Source organism: Panthera tigris, chromosome B3 (assembly GCF_018350195.1).
Source record: "Panthera tigris isolate Pti1 chromosome B3, P.tigris_Pti1_mat1.1, whole genome shotgun sequence".
Lineage (NCBI taxonomy): Eukaryota > Metazoa > Chordata > Mammalia > Carnivora > Felidae > Panthera > Panthera tigris.
Genome location: NC_056665.1, coordinates 135,038,682 through 135,060,991, shown reverse-complemented (window position 1 = coordinate 135,060,991; position 22,310 = coordinate 135,038,682). Strand labels below are relative to the sequence as shown.

At 42.2% G+C, this 22,310-nt stretch overlaps 1 protein-coding gene across 1 annotated transcript in view; it reads right to left on the bottom strand.

Annotated features, from left to right (window-relative positions):
* Positions 1–309: 309 nt before the first annotated feature.
* GOLGA5 (golgin A5) overlaps positions 310–22,310 on the bottom strand; it is a 32,604-nt gene continuing 10,603 nt past the window's right edge. Inside the window, exons 4-13 of the mRNA XM_042990417.1 lie at positions 20,632–20,851; positions 20,053–20,176; positions 18,377–18,580; positions 14,692–14,862; positions 12,122–12,250; positions 9,547–9,645; positions 7,392–7,617; positions 4,232–4,337; positions 2,774–2,837; positions 310–630 (exon numbers count right to left, since the gene is read on the bottom strand). Of these exons, the coding sequence (XP_042846351.1) occupies positions 550–630; positions 2,774–2,837; positions 4,232–4,337; positions 7,392–7,617; positions 9,547–9,645; positions 12,122–12,250; positions 14,692–14,862; positions 18,377–18,580; positions 20,053–20,176; positions 20,632–20,851 (1,424 nt within the window). The 3' untranslated portion in view covers positions 310–549. The remainder of the gene's footprint in view (positions 631–2,773; positions 2,838–4,231; positions 4,338–7,391; positions 7,618–9,546; positions 9,646–12,121; positions 12,251–14,691; positions 14,863–18,376; positions 18,581–20,052; positions 20,177–20,631; positions 20,852–22,310) is intronic.

The window sequence follows — 22,310 nt, the reverse complement described above, 5'->3', positions numbered from 1 at the left end:
AATTTTATGTATCTATACAAAGCCTCAGACCAATCAGGCCTTTAACATGTAAGAAGCGAATCCATATTTGCAAAGCTAAATATATGAAAATATGAAAGCAGACTGAATTATCAAAAAGAAAACGTTTTATTTCTATCAGTAAATACAATTAGTTTCCCTGATTATAACCCATAATGCATGTCACCTAAAATATAGGCTGGCCTGTACAGGGGTGAACGAGCCCAGCACATCTGTGTGCGTGTGCACGCGCGCGCGTGCACACACACACACACACACACACACACACACACACACACACTGAATCTTGGATTTCAGAGAAAGCAGAGCTGAGCTTGTTACGTTACTGTCAGTTTCAGAAACTCTTACCATTTGAAAGAAATGGGGGGAGGACTTAGGCAGCAGAGCACTTGTATAATAAGTGAACGAGTTCAAAGCTTGTAGTGATGAGATGAACTTGCACCCCGTTCTCCGCAATTTTAGGCCACTGGTCCTTCTGCAGATCCCAAGTCTGAAAACAGACGACCAGTCACCAAAACAACTGGGTTCAGTTCATTTGCCATGCGGCTGGTCATGGTGCATTTCTGGTGTGTACGTCAACAGAACGATCATGACCCAGAGGTGAAGCAAAGCCTAAAGAAAAAGAAAACAGTTTCTAGATTAGCCAAGAGATCAATCTGCACCAAAGGCCTACTGTGTAGTGCACTGAGGGCAGGAAGCATGTCGTATTTGTGTCCGTATTCCTGGGGCTGGCACCGTGTGTGCAACATCACAGGCGCTTGGTACGTGTTTACTGGGTAGATGATGAAGAAACAAACGTGCAAGCAACTAAACTAGCTAAATGTAATGGACAGTAATAGTTGTGATGCCTGAAGAATTCTCAGTTGAGAGTTATCAATGTCCTTAACACATCCGTAATATGCACAGGTATACATAAATAACCAGTCGGGTGATTATAACGCAGAGTAGATGGCATAATGAAAACTGCAAGATATATATGAAGTTGGTTGGAAAGGCTTTATTTTTTTAAAGTAGGCTTCGGGCCCAATGCGGGGCTTGAATTCACATCCCTGAGATCAAAAGTCTCACTCTACCAACTGAGCCACCCAAGTGCTCCCGGTTGGAAAGCCTTTCTGGAACAGAGTTACGGTTGGTGTTTTGAAAAGGGTGTAGCCATCATCTGGTGAAGGGGAGATGGGAAGACATTCCTGCAGGAATAACGTGTTGAGCTTCAGGAACTGATTTACGGTCTAGCACAGGACCTGCAGTGATGAATTCCCACTAGTTCCCTCGTGGCAGCACTAAGGTTACATGAGCCTCCCTTGCTACGTGCCTCGCCATTCTGTCGTGTGCCATCACACCTCGTGCTGACGGGGGTGCCAGTGCTCTTCAGTCTCTGACACCAGGAATCGACTCAGTGTAGGCCTGTTCTAAGCCTCTGTGATGCCATCAATTTTTTTCTCTTGTTCGCTCCATCCCTCACTTAAAAAACTTCTTTAGTTAGTTAGAGACAGAGAGAGAGAGAGAGAGAGAGAGAGAGAGAGAGAGAACCAGCGGAGGAGGGGCAGAGGGACACAGAGAGAATCTCAAGCGGTTCCCACCACCAGCACAGAGCCTGACCTGAGCCTCAAGACCCTGAGATCATGAGCTGAGCTGAAATCGAGTCAGACACTTAACTGACTGAGCCACCCAGGTTCCTCTCCTTAAAAACTTTTTATTTAAAGGAGTAACTCTTCCCTCTAGTGGATCACAGAGAAATTTCTTTACTAAGTAAGCTTGTTTTCTTTTTCAAGAAAACTGCTTGTCTTAATGACTCTTAGCCGCCCTCACTCAGAACAGTTAGAGGGCTTTTTAGGGTCACAAGACACATGAAACAGTATCCCAAACTATGGTGACCATTTTATTAGAGCTAAGAAATCTGAAAGAAATCAACCTGACAAGCCTTTCAGAAAATAAAGCAAAACACATGACAACAATCAAAGAAACGTTACATAAAATGAAATGGATTGTTTTGCATTGCATTTTTGTCATCAGAGGGGCTTAGAAATGGAGGTAACTATAAGGGGCGCCTGGGTGGCTCAGTCGGTTGAACGTCTGACTTCTGCTCGGGTCATGATCTCACGGTTCTTGAGTTCAAGCCTGGCATTGGGTTCTGTACTGACAGAGTGGAGCCTGGAGCCTGCTTCAGATTCCATGTCCCCCTCTCTCTCCGCCCCACCCCTGCTTGTGCTCTGTCTCTCTCTGTCTTTCAAAAATGAATAAACATAAAAACATTTTTTTTTTTTAAGAAATTGAGGTAACTATCAAACTTCACTACAGTTAATTTTATTGTAGGAAAAGCCTTTGAGCAGTTTATATTTTTTTTTAATTTTTTTTTTTTTAACGTTTATTTATTTTTGAGACAGAGAGAGACAGAGCATGAACAGGGGAGGGTCAGAGAGAGGGAGACACAGAATCTGAAACAGGCTCCAGGCTCTGAGCTGTCAGCACAGAGCCCGACGCGGGGCTCGAACTCAGGGACCGCAAGATCATGACCCGAGCCGAAGTTGGCCACCCAACTGACTGAGCCACCCAGGCGCCCCGAGCAATTTATATTTTAGATGTAATGAACTGTAAGTATACTTGCATACCTGAAGAAAAAAATCTTAATTTCCAAAAATGAGTTCTATTCTCTTTCAAAATTGATTGCTAGACTTTTGGTCAAAACGATCAGCAGCTGGAAAAAAACTCATTAAAAATCAAGTGCAGCATTATTTTTTCAAATAGGTTTACTTACCATATATATAATTACAAAAACTCGTGCTATGGGGTATCTTCGGAGAAAAATTCCCAGGCGGATGCTGTGCAAATGGAGGGTGGGGACGAGAGGAGAGAGTTAACACTCAAAGCACATCTTCCTGTGGTAACAGCTAATGAGGCTTTTTAGGATTCCTCTCATTTAAACTATTTATATGGCCACCGTAACAGAAAAACCATTTTATAGTAGATTGTTAAATGATTACTTGGAATAACCATAGAAACATCATAGTAAACAAATATTTGCTTTATTGATTGTGGCTTAACTGTTAAATATATAGCACAGTAGTTTCCCTTAAATTTCCAGCTACAACTACAGGAGGCAAGTTGGTCCCTCTCTAAATAATTTTTCTTTCAGAGACCAAAGAAGTTACAAAATATAAGCCAAGTGTCAACACGTGAATAGGGAAAGAGTCTGGTTGGTTAATACCTGCAAAGAGCTAATCTGGAAGCTTCTGCACAGACGCATGCGTCTAAAAGGCAAAGAACTACAGAAACTCAAGCAAACACTTAACTACAGTAAACGCGGGAGCAGCGTGACGTTAGACCTTGTTAGGCCTCTTTGAAACACTTTTTCCCCATCAAGATGGATACATATACAAGCACATACACCCTTCTTCTAGGCCTTTCTGTGTCTTTCACTGCCATCAGCATAACGCCTCGCATGTAGTTTCTCTAAAAATTATTATGTACATTGAATAAATGAGTAGCTGAAATAAATGTGCTTAACAGCCTGGAGATAACAACTATGGCATCTTTGGCCCGTGGCCTCAGCAACCTTAGCAAATCATCCTCCTGATTTATTTTTAACACCATAGCTCTGACACAAAAAGGTAAGAAAAGATCGCTCTATTTTGCAACAACTCATTACAATTGTGTTTAATTATAAACACTAAGAGGCAAAAGACTTTAGGGGGTTATTGAAACATGAACTTTAACAAGGCATACATAAACTGTTAAAACATTTTCTTTGTAGGGTGGATGTATGCTAGTATAAAGAAGTTATTAATATGTAATAACATGCATATAAATGATCTATTACTTATGCAGTATATACAAATATACGTTAAAATGCGTACTGTTCACTCATATATAATAGCATCTTTTATTCTCATCACGCGATAAAATGAAATAAAGCATTCCAGTGGACGCATTTACATGAGACAGAAGTTTTCTCAATGGAATTTAATAAGAGTTTTTAATAGGGTTTATTATAAGAAGAGAGATGATCAGGGTTAATAATCTTCAATGAAATACAGGCCCTGGCAGAGCACATAAAGCAATTTCATGAGACTGAATGAACTATCATGAGAGGAAGTAGGGAAATGTCACTTTAAATATCAGCTCTGCCTGATGGGACTTACTGTGACTGAAACCACCAGAAAATGGTACAAAAATAGCTGAAGATCCATCATTCGTCATTACTGTCCTTGCTTACCTAAACTGGTCAATTGAACTAGCAGCTTTTCGGACTTTTCCATACATTCCTGCCAGATTAGTTTCTGTATCATTAAAAAGAACAGGAACGTTTCGCAGCCGTGTGCCTGTTTAAACAAGAAAAGAATGAATTAAGGTACAAACGCCAAAATCAATGTCCTAACATTTATAGTTGAATATATATTGTATTAAAAACAGATCTCAAGGCTAACTTTCAAATAAGCATTACATCCAAAGAAGGCGAGTCCATAAAGAAAGGGCATAAATTTGATTATATAAAATGCTTAAATTTCTATATCCACAAAAATAAAAATTAAAACCTAAAACAATTACTTCCCTATAAAATTAGCAAAAAAATTGAAGTTTACAAATACCATGTTGCTGAGAATCAGCATTAATGAGTAGGTTCTTCCTGTGCGGGCAAGAGAGAGGCCAGACACACCCTTTCTACAAAGCTGATGACTCCCGGCTCTGTATCTCCAGCCCAGACCACCAACTCCAGACCCATCCAATCGTCTTGTTTTGTTTCCATCTGGATATCTAACAGTTATCTCAGGCTTAGCATGCCCAAAACCATGATTCTGACGTCCTGCCCTCCCTGCCAACCTACTCACCCTGCTGTTTTCCCCATTTCAGTACACGAGAGCATCGTTCCATCAGCTCAGGCCAAAACTCCTTTCTTTCTCTCAAACTCCACAGCCGATCTGCCCACTCACCTTTAAAATAACCCTCCGAACCCCATTCAGGTGCTCACCACCACCATCTCTCACACACGTTAATACGATGGTTCCTCCCTGGTCCCCCACCTCCACTCTCAGTTCTCTACAGTCTATTCTGGATACAGCAGCCAGAGGCATCTCACTAAAACACAGTCAGAGGACTTATCCCCTCAGGGCCCTTCAATGGCTTCTGACTTCATTCAGGTCAAAACAGTCTCCTCCAAGTTATCGGAATTCCCCTTAGACTACTCCTCCCCTACTCAGTCTTCTCCAGCTGTACTGGCCTCCGTGCTGTTCCTGATAAGCCAGCACCACTCCTGCCTCAGGGCCTTTGCACCTGCTCTTCTCTGCCTGGAAACTCTTCCTGTAGAGCTCCTTCTAGTCTGTCTTACCTCCTCTGGGACTTCTTTTAATAAAGTGCCACCTTTCCAATGAGGTCTATTTAAATTGCAATCCCATCTCCACACCTGGCACCTTGTCTCTCCCTTCTCTGCTTGAGTTTCTTCTGTAGCACCTATCACCATCTCACATCATTTACTGTCTAGCTCCCCCCACAGCACCAGAATGTAAGATCCACAGGGCAGAGATTTGACCTCTTTTGTCAAACACTGTATCTCCAATGCCTAGAACAGTAGCTGGTACTGAGTAGGTGCTTAATAATTACTTGATTTTGGCAACAAAAATCAAAAGCCTTTAAATGTGTATACCTAGGACTCAGCAAACTCCATTTCTAATAGCTTATGTTAAGAAAAATAAAAGATATTTACAGAGAATAGTTTCCTCAGAACTGCTTATATTAGTGACAAAATTGGCAACCTAAATCTCCAACCATGAGGAATTTATTAAACAAATGATGCCATTTCCACAACGGATGTATATAAAGCAATAGACATAAACTACTGTAAGAAAATACATAATAAAAACTGATTTATATGAAAAAGTTAATAACCAATAAAACAGATACTACAAACATATATAGGAAAAAAGTCTGAAAGGAGATACTCCAAAATGTTATCTGAGAGTAAGATTACTGGGTGATTTAATTTCCTTTTTTTGATATTTTTAACAGTAACCATGCTATTAAAAAACATACACACACACACACACACACATATATATAAACATACAACAATGTGTTATTTTTTAAAAACTTAAAAAAACTTTTAATAAAACCAAAGAACTGTGAGGTTTGCTGAATGACTACTTTGTAGACTTTATGAAGCTCTGAGATTAAAAACCTGATCTGTTGAAGTTATACTAAAGTCTTTAACATTCTTCTTAGTTATGTATTTTGGGAATCTACAGATTTCTTCATTAAAATTATAGAGCATGGATATACTTACATGACTAAGTATTAGCTTTAATATTCATAATTACAGATAAGATTAAATTTTTTTTAAGGTTTATTCATTTTTAAGAAAGAGACAGAGTGCGAGTGGTTAAGGGGCAGAATTTAGAAAGAGAGACACAGAAACTGAAGCAGGCTCCAGTCTCTGAGCTGTCGGCACAGAGCCCGACGTGGGGCTAGAACTCATGAACCACAAGATTGTGGCCTGAGCCGAAGTCAGATGCTTAACTGACTGAGCCACCCAGGCACCCCCAGATTAGATTATTAAACTAAATCTTTAAGTCTTCATGAAAGCCCCTCTCTGCCAAATTATCTGCCTTGTCATCAACATCGTGATGAATGTCCTACATATTTCAATATGATCATCGGTCTTTGGGCCTCCCTTCTCTAAGACCCAGACTAGCGAGGGATATATATAACCAGTCCATTGTGCTGTTTGCTAAGATCATGTCAAACAGATGGCTCAGGCCTCGCATCAGAAGAAAAGTGGGTGCTTTGCTGGATCAAGATTCTTTTCTTTCTTTTTTCAAAGTTTATTTATTTAAAAAATGTTTTTAATGTTTATTTTTGAGAGAGAGAGAGACAGAGCATGAGCAGGGGAGGGGCAGAGAGAGAGGGAGACACAGAATCTGAAGCAGGCACCAGGCTCCAGGCTCTGAGCTGTCAGCACAGAGCCTGATGTGGGGCTCGAACTCATGAACCGCGAGATCATGACCTGCGCCGAAGTTGGATGCTCAACCGACTGAGCCAGCCAGGTGCCCCTCAAAGTTCGTTTATTTTTGAGAGAGAGAATGTGCACATGCGTGAGTGTGTGTGCACACACAAGCAGGGAAGGGATAGAGAGAAAAGAAGAGAGAGAATTCCAAGCAGGTTCTGTCAGCACAGAGTCCGATGTGGGGCTTGATCCCATGAAATGTCGAGATCATGACCTGAGCTGAAACCAAGAGCGGGACACTTAACTGAGCCACCCACGCGCTCCGAAGCTTCTTTACAAATAAAAATGGTCTTTCTGTAACTTTTCAAAGTCATGTCTGAATTAGCAAGGTTGGAATTAAGGCAATGAAAAGCTCTTTCGAAATTCCTGTTTTTGTTACCTTCGCCATTGTCAACTCCAGACATATTAATGGAAGACCCGTTATTGCTACTTCCGCTGGCAGAGTTCACCTGCTGCTCAAGGCGCTCCAGCTGAAAGACCAGAGAGTTCTTCTCCGTGCTGAGACTCTCCAGCATGGTCTGCTTCTGGATGAGAGTCTCTGTTAGCTGATGGAGCCGGTTTTCTAACTCGGACTGACTGCTGTTGCTTAAAGTTTTATTAGTAAGCTGAAAGGCAAAGTGTTCACAAATTACATAAAACTAAAGTTATACAACATCGAATCCACATTCCCACAGGTAAAGTGTGGCATTAATCAACATCTCAAACTCTGTGATCCTACTTTCACTGCTACAGAAGAGATTTTCAAACTGTATTAATGGGCCACAAAATCAACTTGGTGGGTCATAATCCACATTTTATGGGACAGAGTATACGGCACATAGTATGTGAGAGGACTGTTTTGTGAAACTTCTGTTTCAGTTTTGTCCTTCTAAGTACATGTGAACACTGGGAAACAACGTGTTCTTTGCTTCTTGCTGTGGCCTCGTGGTCAGAAATATTCGAAAGCACCGATCCACGATCCATGACAGTTTGAACTTCTCCACCTGGATTCAAAACCCCCCCGTAACTCAGCAGTTGTGGTACAGCGCAAAGGCCACAGCCTGAGGTTTTCACCTCTGCTCTGCAATCCCGTGGCCAGTCCGACTTCGGACGACTCACTACACTGCTCTGTAGGCGGTATGTAGGGGTACGATCGCTGATCACCGTTCTGATGGTGTAGTCACAGGTGTATCCCACTGAGCTTTTCGTTTGCATTCTCTTGATGACTGATGGTTTTGAGCACCAACTTATGTGCTTATGTGGCCGCTCATTTAAGGGTGGTTGTTTTGGGGCAAGATATTAAGATGCTGATTTCTTTTTAAAGTGTGTATTAATTGACTTTCTTTTATGAGACAAAGGTTTTCCTCTGCTCCACTTAGATGAAAAATCTTTAAGAGATGTCCTCCTACAGTTAATTCTTAATTAAAATAGCCCAATTATCTTGGGCTTAGTAGGCACTCAATAAACATTTAATAAATACAGGAATCTCTATCTAAGGATTAAACCAATTGGTGGTTTCTGCTCCTCTTTTCTTTGACTTTCTGCTAGCAAAGTCACGTTACCATTTAGGCACTTCACAAAGGCAGGTGAGGGAAGAATAGAACACTGAAATCAGTTAGCTGTTTCCAACGTTTTTTTTTAATTTTTAAAAATTATTTTCATGTTTATTTATTTTGAGAGAGAGAGAGAGCAAAGCAGGGGAGGGGCAGAGAGAGGGGGAGACACAGAATCTGAAGCAGGCTCTGCACTGTCAGCGTGGAGCCGGATGCAGGCTCCATCTCACGAACCTTGAGTTCATGACCTGAGCCGAAATCGAGTCAGATGCTCAACTGACTGAGCCATCCAGGCGCTCCTATTTTCAACTCATAAAAATTAAAATATTCTAAAATATCTTAAGTTACGGACTACTATGAAGTCTGAGAACTTAAAAGCCAAAATTATTTGACTTTTTATGTTCAAACTAAGTCATTAACCAGCTAAATCTTTATATAAATTCTTTCAATGTTCAATGGGTTCATTGCTTATTAAGTCAATAAATATAAGGGAGAAAAGGATAATGTAGTTACAGGATAAGTGAATGCATGATTCTGTCACAGTTAATGATAAATATGGGTAAATCTGGGTGGTGGGCACATGTTATTTCCCATGTTTTACATTTTCAGGGTTGAACATAAGTCTTGGTGGCTTTATGAAAAAAATATCAATTGTTAATAAGAAGATTTATCATTGGATTTTTCTCAGGAAAGCAACCATAATTATGAAACTGGCAACTGGCACAACCATCACTGAAGTTAGAAGATATGAAATTTGAGGTAAATCACATGTCCTCGGATGGCTTTGGCTACAAGACACTTGCAGGAGAAGCCACAGAACACAGCAAATGCAGCCTCAAATGGCATTAGAGGAATTTCTGTATCAGACTGAAAGTAACACCTCACTACTGCAACAGCAGAACTCAGGTGAAAATATGGGAAAAGAAGGTCATTCTGTAGCCTCTACAAAAAAATTAGCTTTGCAATGGTATCTCTTCCCAAGTTGTGAGCACTCATTCATACCTGATTCCTAAGTTTTTGAATTTCTTCTTCCCGATCCTTAATCCTGCTTTGCAATGTGTTCTTTGTTCGATACAGATCTTCTTCTATGTAGTGGAATTCCTACAAAGTGAGACATGAATAAACAGAAGCTCTATCAGTGTCCCCCATTTCATCCCCAGTACCTAAAACAGTGCCTGACACACAGGAGGCCCTCAGCCAACATGCGCTGTGTCTATCCTGAATGAACAAATGAACAGACTTGGACGGGTCTGATGAACGGTACTCCACCGTGCTGTATCAATTCGTACATGATGAATAACCAAGCACGATTCTGTAAGTGATCGTGTGTCTTCATTCTTCTTGGGTAGATGTGTAGGAAGAGATCTGCTTGATCACGTAAGTGTTGTCTAACTTAGAGGAGCAAAACCTGCCAAATTATCTTGTGAATGGTTTTCAAAACACCTGCACCAGTCTGGATTCCCACGCAATATGACAGAGTTCTAGTTCTTCCACATCCTTCCCAACATTTGGTACCGTTAGTTTTGGTAAGTGTAGCTATTCTATGGGTACGTACTGGTATCTCAGTGTGGTTTCTATTTGCATTTCTCTACTGATTAATGATGCTGAGCAGCTCTTCGTGGACTTATTTGGACCAGGCAATATTGTGCACCTGTTTTGCTCTATCATCGCTAAAAGGGAAAAAAAGAAATACCTCCAGGGGCACCTGGGTGGCTCGGTCGGCTAAGCATCCAACTTGGGCCCAGGTCATGATCTCACAGCTTGTGGGTTCGAGCCTCACGTCGGGCTCTGGGCTGACAGCTCACAGCCTAGAGCCTGCTTCCGATTCTGTGTCTCCCCCTCTCTCTGCCCCTCCCCTGCTCACACTCTGTCTCTCTCAAAAATAAATAAATTTAAGAAAAAAAATTAAAAGAAAGAAATACCTCCAGATTCATTAACAACTGCACGAATGTGCTGGTTTGTATGATGCATATGATGAGTTGGTGTCAGTTGCAATTTAAGACAAAGCACGTGCCAGGGAAGACAGAGTAATGAACTAAAAACCTTCTAAAGCATTATGCTTAACCGTGCAGACGAAATAAAGGGAGCTGTATGAAGAAGTAAACGTGAGACAGGATCAAGCTGCTAGGCTACGTTAAAACATTTAGTTCAGCCTGCTCATTTTACTGATTAAAAAAAACTGAGATAAGTGAGAATAAAGAAAATGAGGCAGTAATTAGGGTAGGAGAATCTCAATTTACAAGAAGGTCTGATTTCTTTTAAACTCTTAGGCCAGCAAAAATTTAAGGCTGAAATTACTTAAATTAATAAGGAGCACCATAGGACTATTTAATCCCAAGATCAAGCACTTACATCCAGAACATCTCATGACTAAATAAACAGCCTAGAGCTACATTCAGCTGCACTTGCCTCTACTTAATTATATCATTTTAAAGACAGGCACTGGCAGTGGATGCGGTAAAACCATCTGCCATAATAAAATGAAAATTATCTAACCATCAAGGCCATCAAATTTTTGCCTTTCACTATATAATAATAGCCCCTTGAATAAATTAAAATGCAATTTCTGAAAGGGTGGCCAATTTGATAACTAAATTATCTAAGACGGACTATGATGTATCTGCAGGCTGCTACTTGGTGAATTTTTTTCCTTCCTTACTACTCGGGAAACAGCTCCAAGTGGTACGTTCATAATAAAAACAAATATTGCTCTGAGACTAGAACAAGTTTCAGAAATGATAAATCCTAATAAAAAAGATCTAAGAATATAAATGCACAAGGCTGGAAATGTTATAAGCGATGCACTGACAATTCTAAGAATAGTTTTCTGTACAGTAAATACAGATTTTATTGTAAGGATAAAATAAGATAATGTGTACTATGTGCCTACAACAATGTCATTATTCAGCAAATTACAGATGTTATTAACATTAGATACAGCATCTTGTTCTGAAAATGTGGCTGTAAGCATGTTTAACTGTTTTAATAATGAAACTATTACGTAAGTCTATTAAAGTAAAATAATTTGGCTTGGGGAGCAAACGACTGCCGAGTAAACAAAGAAATACAATTATAAACATGACTTATAAGAACACTGTATAAATATTTCTTCTCAAACAGAAAGAACAGCTTAATATGGCAATAATGTATTTTGCATTTCTAGTAAATAATATTACTGTTGTTCCTAGAAAGTACAAATGTAATAAAACGTGAGAATCAACTGATGTTTTTTAAGCTTTCTGTACATACACACTGTGACGAGGAGACATACCGAAATACAGAGGAGGTAGTAGAAAGAACTCTGGGATGGGAATTCTGGGTTCTATTCTGTTCTCTAGTTAGCTGTGTGCTAAGAGGCAAGTCCCATGACCGTGTTGTGGTTCTATTTTTCATCTGTCAAATAAACAGTGAAGGGGTGGGTAGTGACAAGGCAGGAGGGACCTAGAAGGTCGCATTTACCATCACCACTCCAAACCCATCCTACAAGAATGTCAGTGAGGTCCTTTCCTAGACGAGTAGCCTCACGGGACCGCCAGCAAAGCGCCTTCCTTGGTAATCTCCCATCTAAAGTCTTTACCTGCTTCTGTCGCTCCAATTCTGCCTCCAGCTCTTGTTTAGATGCTTTTTGTCCAGCTATTTGGTCCTGCAGATCTCGTAACTGTTCTCTTGCTGATTCTGCTTCACTAACCTGCTGAGCCTCCATATCCTAAAACGATGAGCCTTATATGTGAAAGCAATAATTAACCGTTCGTTTCAACATTTATTGAGTTATCACTGTGCACCATGCCCTGGGCTCAGCGGGCACTAGAGGGATACAGATGAGAGGACATGGTCTCAGCCCAAAAGGAGTAGATAAACGGACGCTTCGCTGTATAATGTGGCAAATGGTGAGAGACACGAAGAGGCTACCATAGCTGCCGCAGCACATGAACCATGTGATTTAATGAGCATGCGTAAACAGTGGCTCCCTGGGAGACCTACAGCTCTAATCAAAAGCTAACAATTTCAAAAGGAACAGAAACATAACATCAAAAAGGACTTTGCTGCACTGGTCCCGTGGGAATGCAGGTTATAGTTAGTTTTTGCATGTGTGCTAAGTACTCAACAGAAACCTAGAAATAACTGTTCTCTCTTACCCTCAGGTTAGTCTATTATTTCATTTTTTTTTTTAGCTTTATTACCATTATCTGTTTTTATATCTTTCTATATTTCTCACTCCTTCACTTAGCATCATTATTCTCACTTCTTCAAACTCAAAAACCACCTTCTAGATTTCCTATCAAATTTTCTAGTGGCAAAGAACAGAACTCTAGGTTTTTCTATTTCCCCTGTATGGGTTAAGCATGCGTCCATTCATACAGGCCCACAAGAGATGAAAATCAGCATCTCAATCTGCTTTTGATCTTTTGGTACACTCTGTCTTGAACTCCTCTCCACAACTCCGCACTTCACATACTGTTTGGAAGAACGAGCAGATTAATGATACTTCCAGATAATAACAGATATTCCCAGATAACACAACTTTGTGGATTTAGAGGAAAACAGCAATAAGTACAATTATTTTTCCCTACCCCTGAGTTTTCGGGGTGAGTAGTAGGTAAATTAATCTTGCCATCAATTTGACTTAATCAAATGAATTCTTGAGCCGCAGGTGGGATGGGCAGTGGTTAAGAACGTGTTCTGGAATCGGACAGACTAAGGTTCTAACCCCAACTCTGCCACTTTACTAGTCACAGGGAAGCTCCTCTCCTTCTCTATGACTAGATTTCTTCAACCTATAGAGACAGAACGCACCATACCTCCCTTCCAGGTTTATGGTAAGGAACAAATGGAAGGATGTACGCTCAGAGCTCAGCGCGATGCTTGGCACAGAAGTGCTGAGTGAAGGATAGCTATTGTAGGCCAGTAACAATTCTCTCATTCTGATGGATATACTTTAATCCTTACTATACATTTCATCAACTTCTTGAGAATAGTCAACGTCATCAGTGATGCTGGGGTAAGGATGAGATATTAAATACAACAAGTCCTATTTTTCATAATCTCATCCAAAATACATGTATAAATAAGACAAGATGTGAAGAGGATTAGCATCTACTCCATTTCTAAATTCATGGGACTGAATTTTTGGAATTCAAAATTACACGAAAAAAAAGTCCTACTTTACAGACTATGAGGACAACAGTCTTTATCAGCTCTTCTACTCGGCCAATATGAAAAAATCCAGAAGTAACATCAGCTAACAGTTGCTGAGGGCCTAATCCATGTTGGGAACAATGCTAGGCCCTTTTACACACATCCCTTATCCTCAAGAGCAGCTCTGTTTGCCTTCAGTTTACAGATGAGAAAACTCAGGCTCGGTGAGACCAAGTGTTTGGCACGGGTAACACATCTGCTAAGTCTAATATCCAAGCCCGCACGCCAGACAAGAAACCCTACCCTTGTGACTTCCACACTTTCCTTTGTAGGTCATGCACATCTCACAAACCAATCACTTGCTGAGTTCGCGCACGGATGAGTATTCTTTGCAAAATGGTTTTTTTTTCTTTTTTCTTTTAAAGAAGGCTTGTTAGCCAGCACTTTATGTTCTCTCGTTCTCAGAGACTCCGCCTAGGATATTTACATCAAAGACTCCATGTTGAATCTAAATGAAAGGCCCCGTTTACTTGTGGATTAAAAACAGCAATTCACATAGGCCATAAATTATTAACATTATGCCTGTAACTCTAATGAAGAGACCATCCTGTGTCCATTCCAGTATCAGAAAACATCCCATTTTTATTGACAAACCCAAATCTCATGTGTGTTTTAACCACTAAATTGTAAATTCCATAAATACGAAGGTTCTGTGTGGTTCCTTGCTGTTACTCTGAGCCTACAGGATGCCCAGCACACGGGGGACGCAGGGTGAGAATTTGTTTAACGAACGAATCTAGTTACCTATGTTTGTTATTCCCAGAACTTCACAGTCAGTGGACAAGAAACCTATCGCTTTAGATTCACTTCTACATGGCGACTGCTGGTCCCACACAAGTTCCACTCTCTGTCTCCCTCTGTCTTCCCCCAAACCACAGACGCCCCCTCTTCTCACCTGCCGACAGCTGGGGTGGGTGGTTGTCTGTGCAGCCGACCCGCAGTGAATCTTACCTGTAGTTCGGACCTCAGCTGATGGATGTGGCCCATCAGCTTCTGTATCTCCTCCTTTTGCAGCTCCTTTTCATGGCGAAGTTCTTCCAGCTCCACGCTGTGCACAGTACTGCTATCGAGGCCTTCAAAGCCAGAGCCTTCCTTCAAGCTGTTAATCAATTTTTCTTTAGACTATTACAAAAAAAAGGAACCTCTTTAAGCAAAACTGAGGTCAGCTTGTATACTGAACACCATCAATCTTGCACTACCTAAGCCACTGTGGAAACAGCCCAATTACATTCTCCGCCAAAGAAAGTCCACGTTGGGATGAAAATGCACTAGAGCCTTGCCGCAGACCGTCCTTGGGTTTTGGTCCCCAGGCCCATGTTATTGTTGAGAACTTGTTATTAACAAGATTCTTCTCATATGTTCTTCTCCTCCTTCCTCATGCTTTTTTCCTCCATCACATGCTACTCAACAAATATTTACGGAACGCCTACAGAGGGTTTGGCACTGTGCTAAGTGTCTGTGTCATGAAGATGTCCCCATTGGGATGGTACCCTCAGCCTTATAAACCAGAAGGGACGTTACAAGTATCCAGTAAAAGGCAATAAGCAAGTTGAGAGAGGCATCTGCCAAGACTACCCGCAGAGTTCCAAGAAGGAAAAACCACTTCTGGGGAAGAGAAGGCTCTACCGGAAAGGAGCAGTTATGCTGATCCTGAAAAATGGCTAGGATTTGGACAGGTATAGAGAAGACAGGGCAAAGCATAAAAATGCAACAGCATCAGGGTGAACAAGGGTATACAAGAAACAGCATCAGGGTATTGAGAGATGTGCTGAGGTACTATGTTAGGCCCAATCTGTGGGGGCTTCAGATGCCAGGCTAAAACGTTTGACTTTTATTTGGCGGGCCAAAACAAATGATCAAAAAGTAGACCGGGAAGTGAGATGACCAGAGCTGTATTTTAGGAGGGTTAATCTGGCAGGGGTATAAAGTAGGCATTCACAGACTACGGCTGACGAGCCAGATCTGGCCTGTGGCCTATCGGTGGACAGCCCATAAGCTAAGGAGGGTTTCTACACGGTTATAGGATCATAAAAAAAATAAAGAGTATGTGATGGTGACCACAGAGAGCCTGCGAAGCCTGCAATATGTACTATCTGGCCCTTTACAGAAAAGGTTTACCAACCCCTGGTAGAAAAGAGGAGTTGGAAAAAGCGATTTAATGTGGGAAGACTAGTTTAAAAAGTGCTATTGTTCTAGGCCAGCAGTAATGACCATCAGCTCTTTCACCTTCGATAGAAATATTTGAAAGGCACTCTCCTCCATCAAAAATAGTCTTTTCTTTTTATGTGGTAGAACTCTGGGCGACTTCTTCAAACTTCTCTGTATTTTTTCTAATTTTCTATAATAAACATAATTCTCCGTCTCTCTCTGGGCTAAGGCCCAGACCTCTGTGCTGAGCTCCAGGCCTGTATTTCTGATCGCCTTCCTAAAACTTTCACCCCAATGTCACATCAGTTTTGCAAACTCGTCATCGCCTGTCCTACCCTCCAGTGCTAGCCTACCGGCTTCCCTGTTTCTCTGCCACACGGCAGGGGAGTATCTCTTGTGCACTCAAACCAGAAAACCGGAGTCCTCCTTCCTTGCACTTCTATTCCCCCCCTCCTCCAGTTAAATCTCTCCATGTCGCACACCCCACCTCCTCCAAGTCTATCCCGTCTGCCACCCTCACTACCACAAATTAGACCAGTCCTCACTATTCCTCACCATCCATTCTGATACCCTCCTCTTTACCGTCTCCATCTCGCCATCCCGTCCTCACCCCTCAACATCCGTGGCAATTCACTGAGCACCAACTAAGAGCCGGGTCCCGTGCCAACTCTCCCCTCGCATCCTCATCACGGCCAGTCCTTCCGCTCCTTCTCTTTCTCGCCTCTTCATCCCTAACCGTCATGGTCAAGGGAACTAGCTGCCGTCCACCACATATGCCATGCCATGCTCCCTCAGGCCCCCTTTGCAAGGGCACAGGCTGTCCTATCAGAAATCTCCTCCCCACAAGTCTTCCTACTCCTCCTCCAATTCCTCTTTATACGGCATCTCCAGTTGCCCCTGACTCCCCCCGGCAGATTTTAAGGGCTTAATGCATCGATAGCTTCATCCCACCAATTACCTCAGGTTTTTTTTTTGTTGTTTTTTTTTTTTTACTAACTTAACTGCTCTTTTCAGAAAGAAGACATACCCTCAGCACCTACCATAATGCCTCGTGAATAGTTAAGTACTCAATAAGGACCCTTTTAAATGAATTAGAGTGACACAGCAAAAATAATTGGAATGGTTTGGAGGAGACAGACATGCTGTCTCATGAAAGAGGAATCAAAAAGGTGCTCATACCCAACAGGAGGCAGGAGCTAAAGGAAAAAGGCGGAGTCAAAATGTCATTGTGGTTCACGCTCTATTGCCTGGGAGAAGGCATGATATTTACCGAAATAAGAGAATGAATAAGAGAATGAATAAGCTGGTTTGGGGGATGGGACACCCCACGTAGAGAAACACGGCAGGCACTTAGAAACAGGTCAGGAAGTTAGGCTTGGAGACAAGCTGAAGTCACATCAAGGTGGCAGAAACAGGCAGAGTGGATATATACATGATAACGCGAAGAAAGGAGTTAGAGAGGGCTTAGGATGGAATTTGGGAGGACTCTCCTCTTTGGAGACTGGGAAGAGGGCCCAACAGAGACAGAAAGAGCAGTGAGAGAGGATAGAGAGAGAGAAGGCAGTGCGAGTGGCACCAGAAGGCAGGGGTTTCAAGAAGGGAAGGGGGCTAACAGTGTCCAATACTCCACCAAAATCAAAGTGGGTGGAAACTAAGAAAGGAAGAAAGTACATATTCAGGTCATTAAAGGCCTCTGGGAAGACAATTTCAGAAATGTAGCAGGGACAGAAATTACACGAAGGAGTTAAAGTTACCAGGTCTAAAATAGAGACCGCATATTTACAAAAATTCTGGTAAGTCTGATATTGAGAGAAAGGACAAGGAAATGGATCGAAGTGGTCAAAAAAGCCAAAAGTATGGTTTTTTTCCTTAGGCAGGAGTTCGAAGACCTTGTCTGTTCTTCCGCTAAGCGACCATGTGCTCTTGAGTGTGCTGAGCCAGAAGAAGGCAGCAGAGAGGGGAAAAACAGGGAGAGGACAGACTCAGGTGGAGGAGCCTAAATGAGGTGGAGCGGGAAGCAACGCACAGGCTGACAATGCCTCCTGACGAAAGCGGACGTTTCCCTCGGATAGGAGGCAAAGGAAGGAGAAGCTGAAGACTACATTAGCTGGAGACTGACACAGTGTTTTTCAGCGGAGTGGAAGGGAAGGTCGGCTGAGACACCAGGCGGGGGAAGCTGCCTGAAAAACCCGACGGAGGATCAGCAAGGAAGAAGGAAGTGACTGCTTAACAACGATCATCGATATAGTGGTTAAGATGACAGGTGGCGGGCCTGGCCTGGGCAGTGGCAGAATGAATTTTAAGCAAAAAGAAAGAAAGGTGGTTGGAACAAGGGACACTTTAGCCTTTTACAAAACCTCTGAGTAAGGCACCTGACGTGAGCCAACCCAGCCAAACACGAACAAATCCTCTCACAGATCAACGTGGAGTCAAAGAGTGTCTCCCAACTGGCGAATCCCAACATCCGCAGTGTACATCTCAAGCTTACTTGGAGTATTCTAGTGGCTTTTTGCTTGTAGTCGATGAGTTCCTGCTTAGAGGCCTCCAAGTTGGACTTAAACACTTTGACTTGTTGCTGCAGCTCGTCAACTCTCTTCTTCTCGTCCGAGTATTTTCGTTCGGCCAGGGTCACCGCTTCTGCCAAATTCTGCCGTTCCGCTTCCATGTCATTAAGGCGTGCAGCAAACTCGTTCTGTGACAAATTTTTATATCTGCTTACATCATTTCCTTTGAGATATATTTTACAACCACCTAATCAGATATCTTACGGGATTTTTTTTTAGCTCAGTCCAACAACCCAACAGGGAGGTTTAAAAACAAAACAAAACAAAACATACCACCTCATTTGTTAAGAACTAAAGAATAGAGAATTTAAGGTTGCTGGCTCCCAAACATGGCAATGCATCAGAATCAATTAGGGAGTTTTAAAAAAAATGCAGCCACCGAAGGCCTTCCCCAGGCTTACTGAATTGGCACTTCTAAGACTAGGCTTAGAAATCTGTTTTGTTTTTAATGTTTTTATTTATTTTTGAGACAGAGAGAGACAGAGCATGAGCAGGGGAGGGGCAGAGAGAGAGAGAGGGAGACAGAATCTGAAGCAGGCTCCAGGCTCCGGGCTGTCAGCACAGAGCCTGACGTGGGGCTGGAACCCACAAACCTTGAGATCATGACCTGAGTTGAAGTTGGACACTTAACCAACTGAGCCACCTAAGCGCCCCTAAGCATCTGACTCTTGATCTCAGCTCAGGTCTTGAACTCAGCCCTGCACTGGGCTCCACACTGGGCATGAAGCCTACTTAAAAAAAATTTTTTAGGGGCGCCTGGGTGGCTCGGTCGGTTAAGCGTCCCAACCGCAGCTCAGGTCATGATCTCGCGGCTCATGAGTTTGAGTCCCGTGTCAGGCTCTGTGCTGACAGTTCAGAGCCTGGAGCCTGCTTTGGATTCAGCATCTCCCTCTCTCTCTGCCCCTCCCCTGCTTGCACTCTCTCTCTTTCAAAATAAATAAACATTAAATTTAAAAAAAAAATTTTAAGAAAAGGTTTTTTTAAAGAGTAGAAGTATATATTAAGTACATCTCTCTAGAAATAAATGAAATCAGATAAAATGGAATCAGAAAAAGCTTAAATAAAAACATAAACAAGATGCCCCACATCAGCAACATTTTTGTTTTATTCAAAAGCTTCTCAGCACCATCTAGTTGTAAGAAAGAAGCCCCAAATCAGCTTTTAATCAAATAATGGTAATGCTGGTTGCACAACAAAATTAAGTGAAAATGTCTGTCTCTAATGAACATTAACTATTTTAATTGTATTTCCTTTTTTAAGGGGTGCTGAGGGGCTGCTCCCCTTTTATTATCTGACAGAGCTTTCTGTCAAGAGAGCGTAACACCCCTCCCCTCTGGGACCCTTGTCCAACCTGTGCGTCGTCCCTTCAAGTACCCTCTCAGAAGAAGAGCCCCCACGTCCCCCTGCCGATGCCTTGTCAATCATAAAGGATACCGAACTTCATTTTAAATGTATTTCAATACGTAGGATTAAATTTAGCGAGGATCAAGCTAAATTTCCAAATACTTGGATTTTGTCACAGAAAGAGAATTTTCTGAAACGCACTGCAGAGTCTTATTTGGGAGAAAATGTGTTAGGAAAGTCATGCCTCCTCTCGAACCTGCATCTGTTTACAGCTCTCCTGCTCTCTCTTCCGGGCGGCGTCCGCTTCATGCAGTCTCTCCTGAAGGGTTTGCAGAGCTTGGTTCTGCAGGCTACTACCTTCGCTGTGATCCTGCATTATTCTAAAAGACAAGACATCACTCGAAGAGGCTCGTTTCCACAGTGTACAAGTGGTCAGGCAGAATAATTTTTAGAGCACTGGCTTATAAGCACAAAAAAGATGGCTTGACTAAAATATTCTTAAAGAAACCTTTCTGCTTTTTAATGGAACGTAACCTATATTTTTAGGCATCCAAATATAAGCACACAGCACATATCATCATATGTCAAAAGATTAATGACCCGACGTTCTTCAAATATTTTTAAATGCAGACTCTGCTAACAATGCATCTCAAGATTCAACTAGTAAATCGACTTTTAATCACACACATTTCACATTAAAAAAAACATAGATTTCCCCTCTGTAAATTTCAAAAGCTAAGTTTCCACAAAGTGGGATATACTACAGTGTTTATCATTACTTGTATTGGAAAGAAACTTCCCAGCCCCCTCGTTCATGACTTCTAGAGTGAGCTACCTCGATTTTTCGCTCTGTAAGGCTTCCAGGGCTTCTGTGCGGGAGCTCAGTAGCTGGTCGGCTTCCTGCAGCCTCACTTTCAGCACACCCAGCTGCGAGTCCTTTGCGGCCACTGCTTCAGTCAGATCGTCGACCTGGGCTCGAAGTTCTCGAGTTATTCGATCACTCTTTGAGTGGTCAACATTCCACTTTTCAACCCTTGCTCTTGCTTTGTTTAATTCTAAAAAAGACAGAGAGAAATGTCTCTATCCAAGCAGACACGCCTTTCTCACAGCACACACAGATTCTCCTCTGCGCCTTTAGGACTGACTGCCAAAATTGGGGGCTTAGACGTATCTTCAGACTATCTGCTCCAAATGGGATACCCACTTCTCAAGGCCAACACTCACATCTACATTACAGTTAAGAGGCTGGAACAGGGCATGATAATAGCTGCTCTTCTACAAAAAAAAATTTTTTTGAGACATAGCATAAAGTATTTGGGAGCCAAAACCAGTATAGAGCAGAATTCACAACACTAAAATGGTCGGTGGATTCGTAGAGTTCTGCTAGAGACAGGACGAATGCAAATCCAAACCAAGGGCATACGCTCCAGTAAGACCAAACAAACAAAGTCAAAACCTGAAGATAAACACAGGAAAGAATCTGTTTCTCTCAATCATCGTAGCAAAAAGATGCTATTTTTTTAAATGTTTTATTTTTTGAGAGAGTGCAAGTGGGGGAGGGGCAGAGAGAGAGGGAGACAGAGGATCCGAAGTGAGTTCTGTGCCGACTAGAGAGAGCCCGATGCAGGGCTTGAACCCACAAACCATGAGATCATGACCTGAGCCAAAGTCAGACGCTCAACCAACTGAGCCACCTGGGCACCCCAAAAAGATGCTTTTTTTTTCAAAAATTTTTTTCGTCCTTATTTATTTTTGAGAGAGAGAGAAAGAGAGAGACAGAGTGCGAGTGGGGGAGATGCAGAGAGATGGAGACAGACTCCAAAGCAGGTTCCAGGCTCTGAGCTGTCAGCACAGTGCCCAACACGGGGCTTGAACTCACAGACCATGAGATCATGACCCAAGCTGAAGTCGGATGCCTAACCGACTGAGCCACCCAGGTGCCCTCTATTTTTTAAATCTAGAAAGAACAGTGCAGTAAAGATTTCCACATCCTTACATATGATCTGTAACAACAGTCTGCCGGCAAAACAAAATTTACATCAAAGCAAACTCTACATGGTCTCAGGACAGGCTCTATTTCTATGTCCACGTTAGTCTGGTAAAGTGAAGTTTTTTCTAAAGTCAGCCCACCAAGTCTTAAACTTCCTTCCTCTTGTACTCTTCTGGGCCTCCATCCACGTCTTGGCCAAACTTTCCCACTGTCCCTACACTCCTTTCTAATCACTGCCAGGATCCAGGGCAGAGACTTGTCTTATTTTCCCTTGGCCACACTTACATTAACATTAACATATTCCCCACCACTACCTCACTTGTGGGATTTTTTTTTACTTTTAAATTACCTATTTCTGAGGAATCCAAGGGTTTTCTACTCTAGGGCCACTTCACTGCACATTTCGAGACAGTACTTTTCAAACTGAATTCCATGTTTGCTTTACAGCCCCAGGAGCAGTGCAATACCGTGACCTCGCCCACTGGTGCCCACTACTTTGTTTAATCACACCTTTGGTTCATGAG